General features: G+C 30.4%; 1 protein-coding gene across 2 annotated transcripts in view; it reads right to left on the bottom strand.

Moving 5' to 3' along the window:
* The window catches only part of spz4 (Spaetzle domain-containing protein 4), a 47,123-nt gene that overhangs the window by 28,671 nt on the left and 2,904 nt on the right, over window positions 1–15,548 (bottom strand). The window contains exon 1 of one of the 2 annotated variants that reach the window (XM_076413798.1): window positions 13,635–13,798. The exons of the other annotated variant lie outside the window; for it this stretch is intronic. Coding sequence (XP_076269913.1) covers window positions 13,635–13,658 — 24 coding nt within the window. The 5' untranslated portion in view covers window positions 13,659–13,798. Of the gene's footprint in view, window positions 1–13,634; window positions 13,799–15,548 lie in introns of those variants that run through there. 2 annotated transcript variants of the gene reach the window in all.

Here is a 15,548-nt window from a genome sequence, read left to right as displayed (position 1 = left end):
ATGTTTTTTGTTTGATTACCTGGCGCATAGATAAACAAATCTGATGGTTTTCCAACACGGGAACAGGCAACATACAATTGACCATGTGAGAAACATGGGTTTTCTAGATTAGTACCACAAACACTTAATGATTGCCCGTGGGACTTGTTTATAGTCATAGCAAAAGCAAGCCGCACTGGAAACTGTAGTCGTTTAAACTCAAATGGCACATCAGTCGGAATCATTGGGATGCGCGGTATGAGAAAATCTTCTCCTTTATACTTTCCTTTGAGTATAGTTGCTTCTATCACATTGTTTAGTAATTTTTTTATCGCTAACCGTGTACCGTTGCAAAGACGCGGTTGGTTGATATTTCGCAACATTATAACCACCGATCCAACCTTTAATTGAAGATTGTGAGGTGGCAATCCTGGCAAATCCAGCGTGTTTAAAAATTCCGGTGGATAGTTTACTACATCATCTTGATTAGTAGCCGAATCAACTGATTTATATATCCTCAATTCGCCTGTAATTTGTTCTTGAATTTTGAAATTTAATTCATTTACATCTATGTTTTTTGCAGCCAGTATAATATTAATAATCTCTATAATAAGCTAAAATAGTTTTTAGAATAAGTTAGAAAAGACCTTAAAATAAGTTAGAATAGTATCTAGAATAATATTTAGATTATAAGTTGTACAGTAGGCCCCTTGGTGACGTGATCTTCTACATGTCAGGATAGATTTATTTTTATTAAGAGTGGTAGTGAAAAAGTATGCAGTGCTAAAGTTGTATCGCGAGGTGCACTAGTTACTAAACCAAAATCACTTAATGATGATACGACAGTCATAATACACTTCAACAAACGCGATATAAGAGTTATGAGCTGAGTTATGTTAGATATTTTCTTGGAACTTATTCACCATCTCTGTTACCTTATTTCGTAACAGCACACTATTCGGTTTTCATCTGAACTAACCACGTATACCGCGTACCGTTATAAAATTAAAATAACCCACCACGCAGTCCTACTTCTAGACAACTTTCGTTTTTCAAAAAATTACATCAATATAAAAATTGTTTATGTCAATTGTGTGATAATGCACTGAAAGTCGAGAAAACTTTCACATTTTGTTTTTCTTTGCGCGACGTCTGTGGCATTAATTAAATTTCATTTTCGACATCTTTTCCCTCCGATATTCATATCTTTCATATTTTTTTCGTATCTTGATAGAATTGTAGACTAAATCTATCCGCACAATAGAAATAAGTGTCTTAGAGCGATTTATTACATTATGACACAGTACTACTCGGCGTTAATTCTCATCATATTGTTTTAATATTTATTGTTTGTACCCGCTAAAAAATTGATCCCTCAAAATTAGACTGCATGTTAACTTGAAAAAGCTTTTGACCAATACGCACTTCAACTGCTGAAATCATAGCTCATAGATAGACATTTTATTGTCAAACAGACTGACGAATACAGTGATCTACACCCAATATATATAGTATACAGCTGACCTAGCATCTTCAAGAAACACTACTGTTGCAACATATGCTGACGATACAGTGGTTTCATCATCACACGAGAATCCAATATCAGCCACAAGAAACCTCCAACTTCATCTTAACTAAGTCGAATTGTGGTTGAAAACGTGGCGTATCGAAGTAAATGAGTCAATATCTACCCATGTGACATTCATTCTTTGTAGATAGACCCATAGATAACATTAAATATCTGGGAATAAATCTTGATCGACGTTTGACCTGGAAAAAATATATAGTGACCAAACGTAAATAGCTTGGGCTTAAACTAAACCAAATATATTGGCTGATAGGGCGTAAATCTAAATTATCATTAGGTAAAAAAGTTTTGCTGTATAAGTCAATACTTAGGCCGATTTGAAGCTATGGTATTGATCTGTGAGGTACAAATATCGAATCTAACATAGCTATCATCAAGAGGTTCCAGAATAAAGTGTTGCGAGTCATCGTCAATGCTCCATATTAAGTCTCCAACAAACTGATTCAGCGCGATATCCCCTTAGAATCTATAACGAGTGTGATTCGAAGTACTAGTTCGAAATACTCTGAAAGACTATTAGTGCATCACAATACACTCGCCAAACAGTTAAATGTACGCGTGGCAGTGTAGTTTATAGACTCAAACGCAAACTACCATACGAACTGAATAGCTGGAATAGCCTTTAGAATAAGTTAGGATAGATTTTGAAATAAGTTAGAATAGTATCTAGAATAATATTTAACAGGACAATTGAAAAGTCCCCGGCCTAGCGTATAGATGGCGCTACTAGAATTAAATCCATATATTTTTTAGTTAGCCCTAAGCCTTAAGATGCGTGTATAAGTTTGACAGCTGTCGGATAATTTGTGAATTATAGAATTTTGTGTGAAGCAACTTTTGTTGTGAAAACAATGGATAAAAAGGAATTTCGCGTGTTGATAAAATATTGCTTTTGATGGGAAAAAAATACAGTTGAAGCAAACACTTGCTTTGATAAAGATATAAACTGAACGTGTACATCATATCGTTCATGAATATTTGGGCATGAGAAAGCTCTGTGTAAAGTGGGTGGCGCGCGTGGCTCACTTTTGTCCAAAACCAACGACTAGTTGATAATTCGGAGCAGTATTTGAAGATGATCAAGCGTAATAAGCCCAAGTTTTTGCATCGATATGTGACAATGGATGAAACATGGCTTCATCATTTCACTCCGAAATCCAAACGACAGTCATCCGGGTGTACTGCACACGATGAACCCGCTCCAAAATGTGGGAAAAAGGCAACAGTCGGCTGGTAAGATTATGGCGCCTGTATTTTGGGATGCGCATGGAATAATTTTTATTGACTACATTGAAAAAGGAAGGACCATCAACAGTGAGTATTACATAGAGTTATTGGACCATTTGAAGGACAAAATCGCCGAAAAGCGGCCGCATTTGAAGAAAAAGAAAGTGCTGTTTCACCAAGACAATGCACCCTGTCAAAAATCCATGAAATGGTCTTCGAATTGCCCTCTCATCCGCCGTATTCTCCAGATCTGGCCCCAGCGACTATTTTCAGTTCTCAGATCCCAAAAGAATGCTCGCTGGGAAGAAATTTTAGTCGAATGAAGAGATGATCGACGAAACTGAGGCTTATTTTGAAGCAAAGAACATCGTACTGCAAGAATGGTATCGATATTTTGGAGGGTTGCTATAATCAGTGTATCACCCTTGAAGGGAATTACGTTGAATAAAAAAAACTAATTTTGCCAAAAAAATGTTTTACTATGGTGGGCCGGGCACTTTTCAATTGACCTGTTAGTTTCCTACAAATATCAGGGTTTACGTGGTCGGTCATATTGTGATATTCAGCTGGTCCTCTTGCTTACATCACTGACCGGATTACTGCAAATGAATATCTTGAGATCCTCAATGATGGAGTTCTTACAATGACTATCATATTGCTATCAGAAACATGCATAATGCACTCATATATGCAACTAAAAAGATTCAATCAGTATATCATCCAACATCTTTAGAGCAGAGAGTGAGCAGTAGATTTCCGTCTCCATTTCATCACTGAATGCAATTGACGGATCTTTTGGTGAACAAATATTGCGTATATGCCAGCTGTTCATATTAATTTGTCCATCCCCTGTATAAAACAAATAATTATAAAACATATTTTATTTGCGAGCATCTAGATTTTACGATAACCAAAGTTCTTTTATGTCATAAATTTTCCGAGTTACACGCCTAGAAATGATCGTTTCCTTTCTATCTATTTTGTACTGGTCCAAAACAAACAGCAAAACATTCTCGGGTAATTGAACATTTTTAAGAAAATGCCCAGTAGGAGATTGTCTTAATTAGTCAAGCATCTCTTTCCAATTAGTAAGGATTAACATAGTTGTAATACATTAACATGTAAACTTAATTATATCAACCGCCATACACGTCTAAATCTTTAAATAAATTAATTATTTATGATCGGTTAATAAGAGTGTAATATTTCAAAATTGCAAAAAATCGTAATATTGAATATATTACCATTATTGTCTACATAATTATCCCAAATACACAAACTTTATAGATATTCAGGTTTAACTGTATAATATTATAAATTGTTTCAAAATATTTTTTCAACAAATAAGTCATGATTAATATTTTACAAATGTTCTAGGAGTAATGATATTCTATGGTAAAAAAATAATCAGTCAATCATTAATTATAAGTCCCGGCGCTGCCACATATAGTTTATTCAAAGTTATTTTGTACAAACGTCATCTAAATTTGTAACGTCAAAAAGGCCGCAATGTTGCCGCATCAACTCTGAGTTTTAGTTCAGTATAGCTTTGACATACAAAAAAATTCTAATCCAAATAAAATACTTGAACAGAAATGTTATCAATTATAATTTATTTTATTATTATAGTACACCTGAAAGCTAAAGTTAATTATACAGCCACCATAGTTTATGGGTTAGAGTTATAACCTCTTATCACTATTGCTTTCAAGAATTTTGCTTACGTTTGACAGGCTCATTCGTTTACGTGTTCCAAGTAACAGACAGCATTGTGTCTCTTTTTAACAAGAATAAACGAATGAGAACGAATTAATGAATACTAGACCTAACCCAGTAGATCTAACCTGTAAATTACACATGTCAGAATATTGTGACAATCTGACGTTTAGTTTAAAAGTTATAGTGGCTTTAGTACAATCACAAAATATAGAGAATATAAGAGAAGTTAAGTGAACAACAGCAAAAGAAGTGAGCAAAAAAGAGTTTATTAGATTGAAGAAATACTGGCTTTTTGGAAAATTAAATATATTTTGCAGTATTTTTTAGAATGTTTAAATTATTTCCTCTAACAGTAACAGTTCTTATAGTTTTGCTTATATACCTATATGTTATGTTATGTGCTAGCTTATGGTGGTTCAAATAGAATGTATTATTTACTCAAAGTTTGAGTGAATATGGAACATTCTTTACTACATTTAAATATAATTCAGCTTAATAAATATGCACCAAAAAAAAATATTAAAAATGAATGTAAAAAATAGGTTTTAAACAACATATATATTAAAGAGAGTTATATTTATTTGATTGTTACATGTATTTTCATATGAAATATTATTCTTGTAGAAATGCTAATTTTTTATATTCAGTATTATTAAAAACAAAAAATTGTTGTAATGAAAATGTTTTAATATTTATGACATATAAAAATTTTAAATGTTATAGTATTTTTGCATGTATTTTCGAATAGATTTTTTAGAATATTTAATTATTTCCTCTAACAGTAACAGTTCTTAGAATTTTGGTTATATACCTATATGTTGTGTTGTATGCTAGCTTATGGTGGTTCGAATAGAATGTATTATTTCCCAAAGTTTGAGTGGATATGGAACATTCTTTACTACATTTAAATATAATTCAGCTTCATAAATATGCACCAAAAAAAATATTAAAAATAAATGTAAAAAATAGGTTTTATACAACATATATATTAAAGAGAGTTATATTTATTTGATTGTTACATGTATTTTCATATGAAATATTATTCTTGTAGAAATGCTAATTTTTTATATTCAGTATTATTAAAAACAAACAATTGTTGTAATGAAAATGTTTTAATATTTATGACATATAAAAATTGTAAAATGTTATAGTATTTTTGTATGTATTTTCGAAATATATACTTGAAATGTTGAACATAGTTAAATAAAATGTATTCTGTCACTTTTATCGTTTTTATTTTTATTATACTATATATATATATATATATATATATATATATATATATATATATATATATATATATAATATAAATATAAGAAGTACTTATTGCCTATTGGGCAGATTGTGGAACCACTAAGAGTAATAAAAAAATACATTATTTGTCGTATTTACTTAAACTTAGTGTTCAGGTTTAAAAATAATAATAGTAAGGCCATCTATTTTAACGAACGACCTATCAGACCAGATTGGAATATCTACTTAAAAAATATTTTATCTATTGTTAAATATAACCGTTATTCCAAGATCCTCGTTGTTTAATTACAAACCGAAGACGTTTTAGGAATATTTATAAGCAATATAAGAAAATAGAACATCCCGTAGAGATAATTTATTCAATTTGTTCAGTTTGTTTGAATTGATATTTTATTATAATTTTATTGTTTCAGGTTAAAAAAAGGTTATCGTAGTATTTTGTCCACAGACGGCGATGGCTCACGTACCTGTGATAGCGTGGATGTCATTTGAATTGTATTTTGTCAAGTAAATTTCAATTAATTAAATTAGCCGAATATATTAGGAATATATCTCCCCTGTGTTTAATTCTTATCTAACTATTTGACAAATAAAAAGGTTCATCTTCCGAGCAAGAAAGCTCTAGAATTAACCTTTTCTTATTATATATATATATATATATCCATAACATGGGGTCTGAACCACGGTCCTCGGCATTAAACCTACCGAAGGCGAGTGACCAACTTAGAAGTCATTCCAGGAGACATCCGTTCTTACCCAACCTGGTTCCGTGACTGGAATCATTTATCTTGTCGCATTTTTCACTCTTGCCATCCTAACAGTAGGAGGACCGTCCTGTCTTTACCACTGCACCAATCAAGCCGGGTTTTTTTCATTTTAAAGGAATATTTTATGACACTAAACATTTTTGGATAATTTTTCCTAGTGAGATCATATGAACTACAATTTCATTCTTATATCTAGTCTCAGTAAAGCCATATTTCGTCGCCAGTCATAATATACCATAAGAAACTCTTTTTTGCCTGTTAAGCAATAAAACAGTGATGTTGAAAGTGTTCAAAATTATATTTTCAGGTAGCTCATAAAGGAACTATTTTCTCTTCTTTTGGATCTTGGATGTTTTGCATATAAGAGTCTGGAAACAGTTAATTCATCCACCAATATGGACCACTATTTAGGAGTTTGTATTAATATTAATAGAACTAAGTCCTCCCTTGTCATTGACAACAAAATCATTTTAAGTCGTTGAAACAAAACTTACAATTAGGATATGAAACATTTTACAATATGGAGTAGCATTACCATAAGTTTCTAAAAGTATTTGATTCTAATCACAACAGTAATGAAAGTCAAAAATAAAATTTTATTTTCTTCCATCACCAAGGTCTGTATATACTAAACAACTCGATAATCGTAGAAAACTGTTATTTTATGTGGAAAATATGAAAACTATCGAATTTAACAATTAATAATTGGGGAATCTAACAAATGTTTACATTAATACTTCGCATTTCCACCAATAAAGATCGTTAATTAATATACATGCAATCAATCACCTAATAAACCATACAAAAATTAATTTAAAAATAATACTAATATCATTAGTTTTAAAAGTACAATATAATTAGTTTACTAACTAATAACGACTTTTATAATTCACAGCAGCAAGCCAAAAAAAGATACTTTCTTTTAAAGAATCGTGCTATTATTAGCATTGTATAATCAGTAATAGATGGAAAAGAATTATAACGGTATTGTTAAAAATTCAAATATCTTTTCTTCGATCTAGTTAACCATAAGCTCGAAAGTTTTAACAATATATCAAGGATGATCGAATAAAATTAACAGATATTTATTATTATAAATCTCTGTATATTCTTCAACAAAAAATATTATATCTAACATTTTGCTACTGTATTCAGCAATCATATATTGTCTCAAATTCACAGTCTGTGTTTATTACAGATCCTTTACTAATGGGAAATGAAAATATGGCGCTAAATCCCATATCGGAATCGCCAGTACGTTTATTAGTATTTAAGTTTATTAAATGTTTATTATGATTTGTTATCAGGAATTGGTAATACTTTTTAATACAATCAATTGTGTAGACCAGAATTGTGAACAACGCAGACCGCTATGTTAGTCATGCGATATAACATATATGCTTCAAGTGATTTATCACTCATCATACTACCCATAAATAATTTACCTTTGATGAAGCTGAATCTTTGAAAATATACTCCGTAAAGTCCATGGAAACTCTATTGTTGTGTTAATTCACGTATTAACTTAATTTTTTGGTGAAGAAATTTATGTTGTATTTTAAAAATAGCTTTTGTATTTCAAATTCAAATTGTTCATACAGGTACCATAAAAAATGTAAATCCTTATAATAAAAGCGATGTCCCGAAATATAAAAGGCAACCCTTCAATTTCGCCTGCCTACTTGCAGTGATTATAATATTTTACAGTTAATAAACAATATTCAACTTTAAAATATTGTTTCCGATATAGCATAATGTTATAATATATAACAAGTCAATTGAAAAGTCCCCGGCCTACCATAGTAAAATACATTTTTTGGCAAAATTAGTTTTTTTATTCAACATAAGTCCAACAACTTTCCGATACCATTTTCGTAGTACGATTTGTCCTTTGTTTCAAAATAGGTCTCAATTTCGACGATCAGCTCTACATTCGACGAAAATTTCTTCCCAGCGAGCATTCTTTTGAGATCTAAGAACAGGAAATAGTCGCTAGGGACCAGATCTGGAGAAAACGGTGAATGAGTAAGTAATTCGAAGCCCAATTCATGGATTTTTGACACAGTGCGTTGTCTTGATGAAGCAGCACTTTCTTTTTATTCAAATGCGGCCATTTTTCGGGCGATTTCGTCCTTCAAATGGTCCAATAACGTTATGTAATAGTCGCTGTTGATGGTCCTTCTTTTTTCAACGTAGTCAATGAAAATTATTCCATGCGCATCCCAAAATACAGAGGCCAAAACCTTGCTAGACTGTTGCGTTTTCCCACCTTTTGGAGCGGGTCCATCGTGTGCAGTCCACTCGGTTGACTGTGGAACCATGTTTCATCCATTGTCACATATGGACGCAAAAACTCGGATTTATTACGCTTGATCATTTTCAAACATTGCTCCGAATCATCAACTCGTCGTTTTTTTGGTCAAAAATGAGCTCGCGAGGCACCCATTTTGCACAGAGCTTTCTCATACCCAAATATTCGTGAATGATATGATGTATACCTTCAGTTGATCTTTAGAGTGTCTGCTATTTCATTATTTCAATTTATGGAAATTTAAAATCATTTTGTGGATTTTTTAAATGTTTTTGTCGGTAACAACCTTTTTTGGGCGTCCACTGCCTACACCGCATTCGGTGCTCATTTCACCACGTCTAAACTTAGCATACCAATCCTTGATGGTTGACTTTCCTGGGGCAGTGTCCGGAAACTCGGCATCAAGCCAAGTTTTTGCTTCAACTGTATTTTTTCCGTTCAAAAAGCAATATTTTATCAACACGTGAAATTCCTTTTATCCATTTTTTTCACAATAACAAAAGTTGCTTCATTTAAAATGCTATAATTCACAAACTAATGATCTGACAGCTGTCAAATTTATACAGGTATCTTTTAAGGGTTAGGAGTAACTAAAAAACATATGAATTTAATTCTGGTAGCACCATCTATGTGTCAGGTCGGGGACAATGACTTCTTTTTTTCCCATCCGTAAATAATAAACTGTGTGGCCAATGATTTTCATCTCTCGAAGAAGCTATTGAAGCGTTAAAAAATCATGTTTTGAAGATACCTCATTCGGAATGGAATAAATGCTTTGAAAATTGATTTAAGCGTATGCAAAAGTGTATTGATCATCGTGGCGAGTACTTAACTATTTATAAATAATATATTATATATATATATATTATAAATAGTGACCCTCGTATTATATTTATATTATATTCTTCAAATATACGTATAATTTTGAACAATTGACAACGTTGCAAATTCTAATCATTGCGCACATGTCAGGATTCAGCAGAACTAGACTGTTGTATTTCAAAAGTGATGGAACAATAAATTTAACGGTCACTTCAGAGACAGTGGAAAAACATTTCTTTTGGCATTTTTGTAGAATAAATAATGAATGTGAATAATATTTAGGTCTACAAGAACAATCATTTAATATTAATTGAAATTATATATAGCGAATTTACAATATATCTCGGGTCGTTCAATAAAACATAGTGCAGTGATCTTATCTATAATATGGATCTAGATCACAATCTGTATAAAAGAACCGGCAACCATCCATATGTAAAATGAATGTTCATTAATAAATACTACCACAAAAGGAAAGAGAAAGAAAAGGAAACCATAATAAACCGAACCATATATGGCACGTTACTACAACCACACTCATTTGTTTTAATGCTTCCTGTGTAAACTTCGTACTCATTCAGTCTTTTTTTTACGTTCATATTATTTATTCACTATAAATAATGTTTTACGCCACCATTATACACTTTGGTAAGGACAGAAATGATTATTTAAAACTTAATTTTAACGGTAAATCGAATCTCATATGTTGAGATATTTTTTTGCTGAAAATTCAGTCAGAATGTGGGCTGTCGGCGGCTTAACCGTGAGTTTTTTGCGAAATATTTAAAGCAGTTGTCGCTAAATAACAGTACGCATATATAAAAATAAATATTACAAAAAGCGGATTATTTTTGTGCAAATATGGTGAGATTAATTTTATTTTAATGGAACTTGAAATACTGAATAATATTGTATAAATTGTGCTTATTTCGTTGTTCTGATTTTATGACAATGTTATTGTCATCTTTATGCATTAAAGGTCGCTTATTATAGGTTATGTTCTAGAAGACTTGAAGTCTAAAAAAGGTGAAGTGTAAATTTTTATTGGATTATTTAAAGTAATAGTTACCAAATAACATAGTATATATAGTATAAAAAGTCGTGTATTTCTATGCAAATATCATAACAATAATTTGAATCAAATGTAGTTGGATACGATTAATAATATTTATTATTAACAATTTTTTTTATTTGTTTAACAACATCAATCTCATCTCTATTCTTTAAACAGCCAAATTTCCATTGCTATAGGCAAATGTTGCAGTAGTTTGACTATGAGTGAAATATTTTAACGAAATTTGATATCTTAGTGCAACATTTTTAATTCCTCGTCAAAAAACTAGTTCACTGATAAATTTATCCATTAATACAAAAACTAAAATTATTCAATTAAAATTAAAAATACATTGTAATTGGTAAAAATAAAACTAGTATGATTTTTTAATAATATTTATCAACAAATTATGTTGTTTCCAATTTGTAAAATACTTTTTAAGTATCATAAATGTTCCGAAAGAAGTATTTTATTGCTAGAAATTGTATTTTAACTTTCAAATAAAATATATTATCTTTATAAAAGTATTTCATTTTAATAAACTTGTTATTGGTTTTTTTTGAGATTTCAAAAATACAAAAATAAATAAGTACTTACACACCAGTAAAAAATGAAGCAACTATTTTTTGCATTTTCTACATCCACTAATATAGAAGATGCAAAACTAATTTAATCAATATAAGTAATGTGTTAGTTCATCGATAATCATGTATGCAATTTAATCAGAATGTCCTTATAATTGCAGTAGATTGAATTTGAGTGAAATATTTAGACTAAAACTGATATTTTAGTAAAAAATACTAAAAATTTGTCGAAAAATCTGTTTCAAGAATGATACGTTAAATATAAATGATAAGTGGTAAAAATTAAGTAACATAAACTAAAAAAGAATTTTTTTCCACAAAATCTATTGTTTAGAATTTGTAAAACCATTTCTGTGAGTATCATGAATGTTATGAAAGATTAGGAACCAAGTCTTTTAATTCTAGAAACTGTATTTAATTATTAACAAAATATATTATCTTTATTATAAAAGGTATTTTATTTTAATAAATTTGTTATTGGTTTTTGAGATTCCAAAAGTACAAAAATAAATAAATAAAAAGACAAAACCTAAACTTAAAAATACATGGTAACTGGTAAAAATAAAAGTAACATGAATTAAAAAACTAATTTTCAACAAAATATGTTGTTTATAATTTGGATATCAGTTTTTTAAGTGTCATAAATATTACGAAAGGTTTAGAACCTAGTGTTTTATTTATAGAAACTGTGTTTTAAATTTAAAACAAAATATATTATCTTTATTATAAAAGGTATTTTATTTTAATAAATTTGTTACCGGTTTTTTGTGGATTCCAAAAACACCAAAATAAATAAAAACATATCAGTAAAAAATTAAACAACATAAAATTTTGCATATTCTGCACACGCCAATATAGAAGAGCCTAAAAATACATCGAAATTCGATTAAAATAAAAGTAACATACACTAATAAATAATATTTTTTTATCAAAATATGTTATTTACAATTTGCAATATCACATGTTAAGTACTATAAATGGTACGAAAAATTAAAAACCAAGTATTTTATCTCCAGAAACTCGATTGCCCACTAAATTTAAAACCAAATATATTATTATTATTATAAAAGATATTTTATTTTAATAAATTTGTTATTGGTTTTTTGGGATTCCAAAAATACAAAAATAAATTTATAAAAACATATCAGTAAAAAATTAAACAACATATAATTTTGCATATTCTACATCCGCCAATACAGAAGAGCTTAAAATTATATGGAAGTTTGATTAAAATAAAAGTAACGTGTACTAATAAAAAAAATTTTTATCAAAATATGTTATTTACAATTTGCAATATCACATGTTAAGTACTATAAATGGTACGAAAAATTAAAAACCAAGTATTTTATCTCCAGAAACTCGATAGCCCACTAAATTTAAAACCAAATATATTATTATTATTATAAAAGATATTTTATTTTAATAAATTTATTATTGGTTTTTTGGGATTCCAAAAATACAAAAATAAATAGATAAAAACATATCAGTAAAAAATTAAACAACATATAATTTTGCATATTCTACATCCGCCAATACAGAAGAGCTTAAAATTACATTCAAGTTTGATTAAAATAAAAGTAACGTGTACTAATAAAAAATATTTTTTATCAAAATATGTTATTTACAATTACAATATCACATGTTAAGTACCCACTAAATTGAAAACCAAATATATTATTACTATTATAAGAGATATTTTATTTTAATAAATTTGTTATTGGTTTTTTGGGATTCCAAAAATACAAAAATAAATAGATAAAAACATATCAGTAAATAATTAAACAACATAAAATTTTGCATATTCTACATACGCCAATATAGAAGAGCCTAAAAATACATCGAAATTCGATCAAAATAAAAGTAACAGACACTAATAAAGAATATTTTTTTATCAAAATATGTTATTTACAGTTTGCAATATCACATGTTAAGTACCCACTAAATTGAAAACCAAATATATTATTATTATTATAAAAGATATTTTATTTTAATAAACTTGTTATTGGTTTTTTGGGATTCCAAAAATACAAAAATAAATAGATAAAAACATATCAGTAAAAAATTAAACAACATATAAGTTTGCATATTCTACATCCGCCAATACAGAAGAGCTTAAAATTACATCGAAGTTTGATTAACATAAAGATAACGTGTACTAATAAAAAATATTTTTTATCAAAATATGTTATTTACAATTGCAATATCACATGTTAAGTACCCACTAAATTGAAAAATATATTATCATTGTTACAAAAGGTATTTTTTAAATACATTTGTTATTAGTTTTTTGTGATTCCGAAAATACAAAAATAAATAAATAAATACATACCAGTAAAATGAAACAACATATCATTTTGCATATCCTACATCCGCCACTATAGAAGAGCAAAAAAAAAGAGATCGGAGACACAATTCACCAATAATCAATCTATACCATGGAGCAACAGTATTGTCTTTTTATCGTAGACGGTGCTCCAGTGCACTTTAACATGATGGCACAGACGACGGAAGAACTAACTGAAGAAACAGCTGTTCGGGCGACCTACTGAAGACCAGTCTGTGGTCAGTCAGTCAGCAGTGCCGGCGAGCACTGAAGATCGAGGAAAAGAAGAAATGGCTCGGCCGGCGAAGAAAGTGGGTCAACGGCAAGAAGCGTGTCTTTTGTCGGACTGTCAATAGGCGAATTTGCAGTGACGGGGGTACGGGGAATTTAACAAAATTAAATTTTAACTTATATTTACTATAGGCATAATGAATAATTTCAAAAAGCTACTCCATTTTTTACCTGGCTCAAAATAAACTTTAAAAAAAAGAAAACATTGACGTTTGACGTTTGAAGTTAACAATTTCGTTGATGGTTAATTTGTTCTTGTACTATTTGTATTATTAATACTCGCTTTCGGCCCCTGTGCAAGGATAATACGCAAAATCGTGAAGCGTTCCACATTTTTACCAAGGCTGTCTCATTACAGACATTTCTTTCCATCAAGCATCAAACTCAATCCCTCTAGAGGGGCTCTTATCATAGATTCCATGCAGTTTGTAGTCGCTTATCGCTGATTTTTCCACCGATATACGCCTCCGAAGATAGACTGCCTCTATAACGACTGTCGATCTCTCAATGAGGAGTCTAATTCTGACTCCAGCAATATCAGCACCCAATTCAATCAATAAAAAACTGAGAAATATCATGAATCTTTTGATATTCTCGGACGGTTCCAAGAATAATGACTACGTGGGGGCAGCATTTACATCGGTGGTGTCGGAAGGACACTTCAGGCTCCTCGTTTCATCGAGTGTATTGAGTGCTGAACTGTTTGCCATGTATAGTGCCCTGATCTCAGTACAATATGTGTAAGACAAACGATTAGTTATCGCCTCCGATTCAATGAGCTCCTTATAGTGCCTCCAACCATATCTACCTCTCCACTCACTAGAAGTGCTTATCCGTGAACCAACCTCTAAATTGGATAGGACAAAACTATCAGCTTTATGTGGCTCCCTTCTCACTCCGGGATCATTCATGGATGAAAGAGCTGATTACTTAGTGAAGAAGAGGGAAGGATCACTTACTGAAAATTTCCTCTTCTTTAGACATCTAGACCAACTCAGATGGGATCTAACAGAAAACAACAAGCTTTGGGAGGTGAAAAGAGAGTATTATCAGGGCCTTAACACCACCAACATCAGCAGACGCAACTTAAGCTTATTCTCACATCTCAGAATTGGTCACTGCAAACTGACCCATGAGTTTCTCATTAAGGGAAGAAGTCACTATCTATCAAACACATACTAACCGAATGTCGAAGATATAACTCGCAAACACGGTTGGTCAACAAACAAGAGAATCTGGACAAGCTGATTAATTGTCTAACCGTAACAGGACTACTAATAGAAATATAACATCTGTGCATCTATGTAATATCATGCATGTTCGTTTACATTTTGTGTATCTTGTATCCTTATCACTGTCATGGGTTGTGCGACCATTATACTGTAACATTCATATATTCATGAATGTATATGCCTTTACATATTTTACTTGTCATCGTGCAATATGTACTCGTTATCCTACACATTTATCTCTATACTTTATATTCCGACCATGTATTTATATTGTTCTTTGTATTCTATACTTGTAATAACATTGTATACTTTAACTGATGTAAATGTGTTGTATATTGTATATCTATAAACAGACTCTAGTCCAGGAGGCTGATGAGTCTATAATATATAAATAAAT

Source organism: Rhynchophorus ferrugineus, unplaced genomic scaffold, assembly GCF_030347505.1.
Source record: "Rhynchophorus ferrugineus isolate W39M unplaced genomic scaffold, kcgeb_rfMv2 rfM1, whole genome shotgun sequence".
Taxonomy (NCBI): domain Eukaryota; kingdom Metazoa; phylum Arthropoda; class Insecta; order Coleoptera; family Curculionidae; genus Rhynchophorus; species Rhynchophorus ferrugineus.
This window is presented reverse-complemented; position numbering and strand designations above follow the sequence as displayed.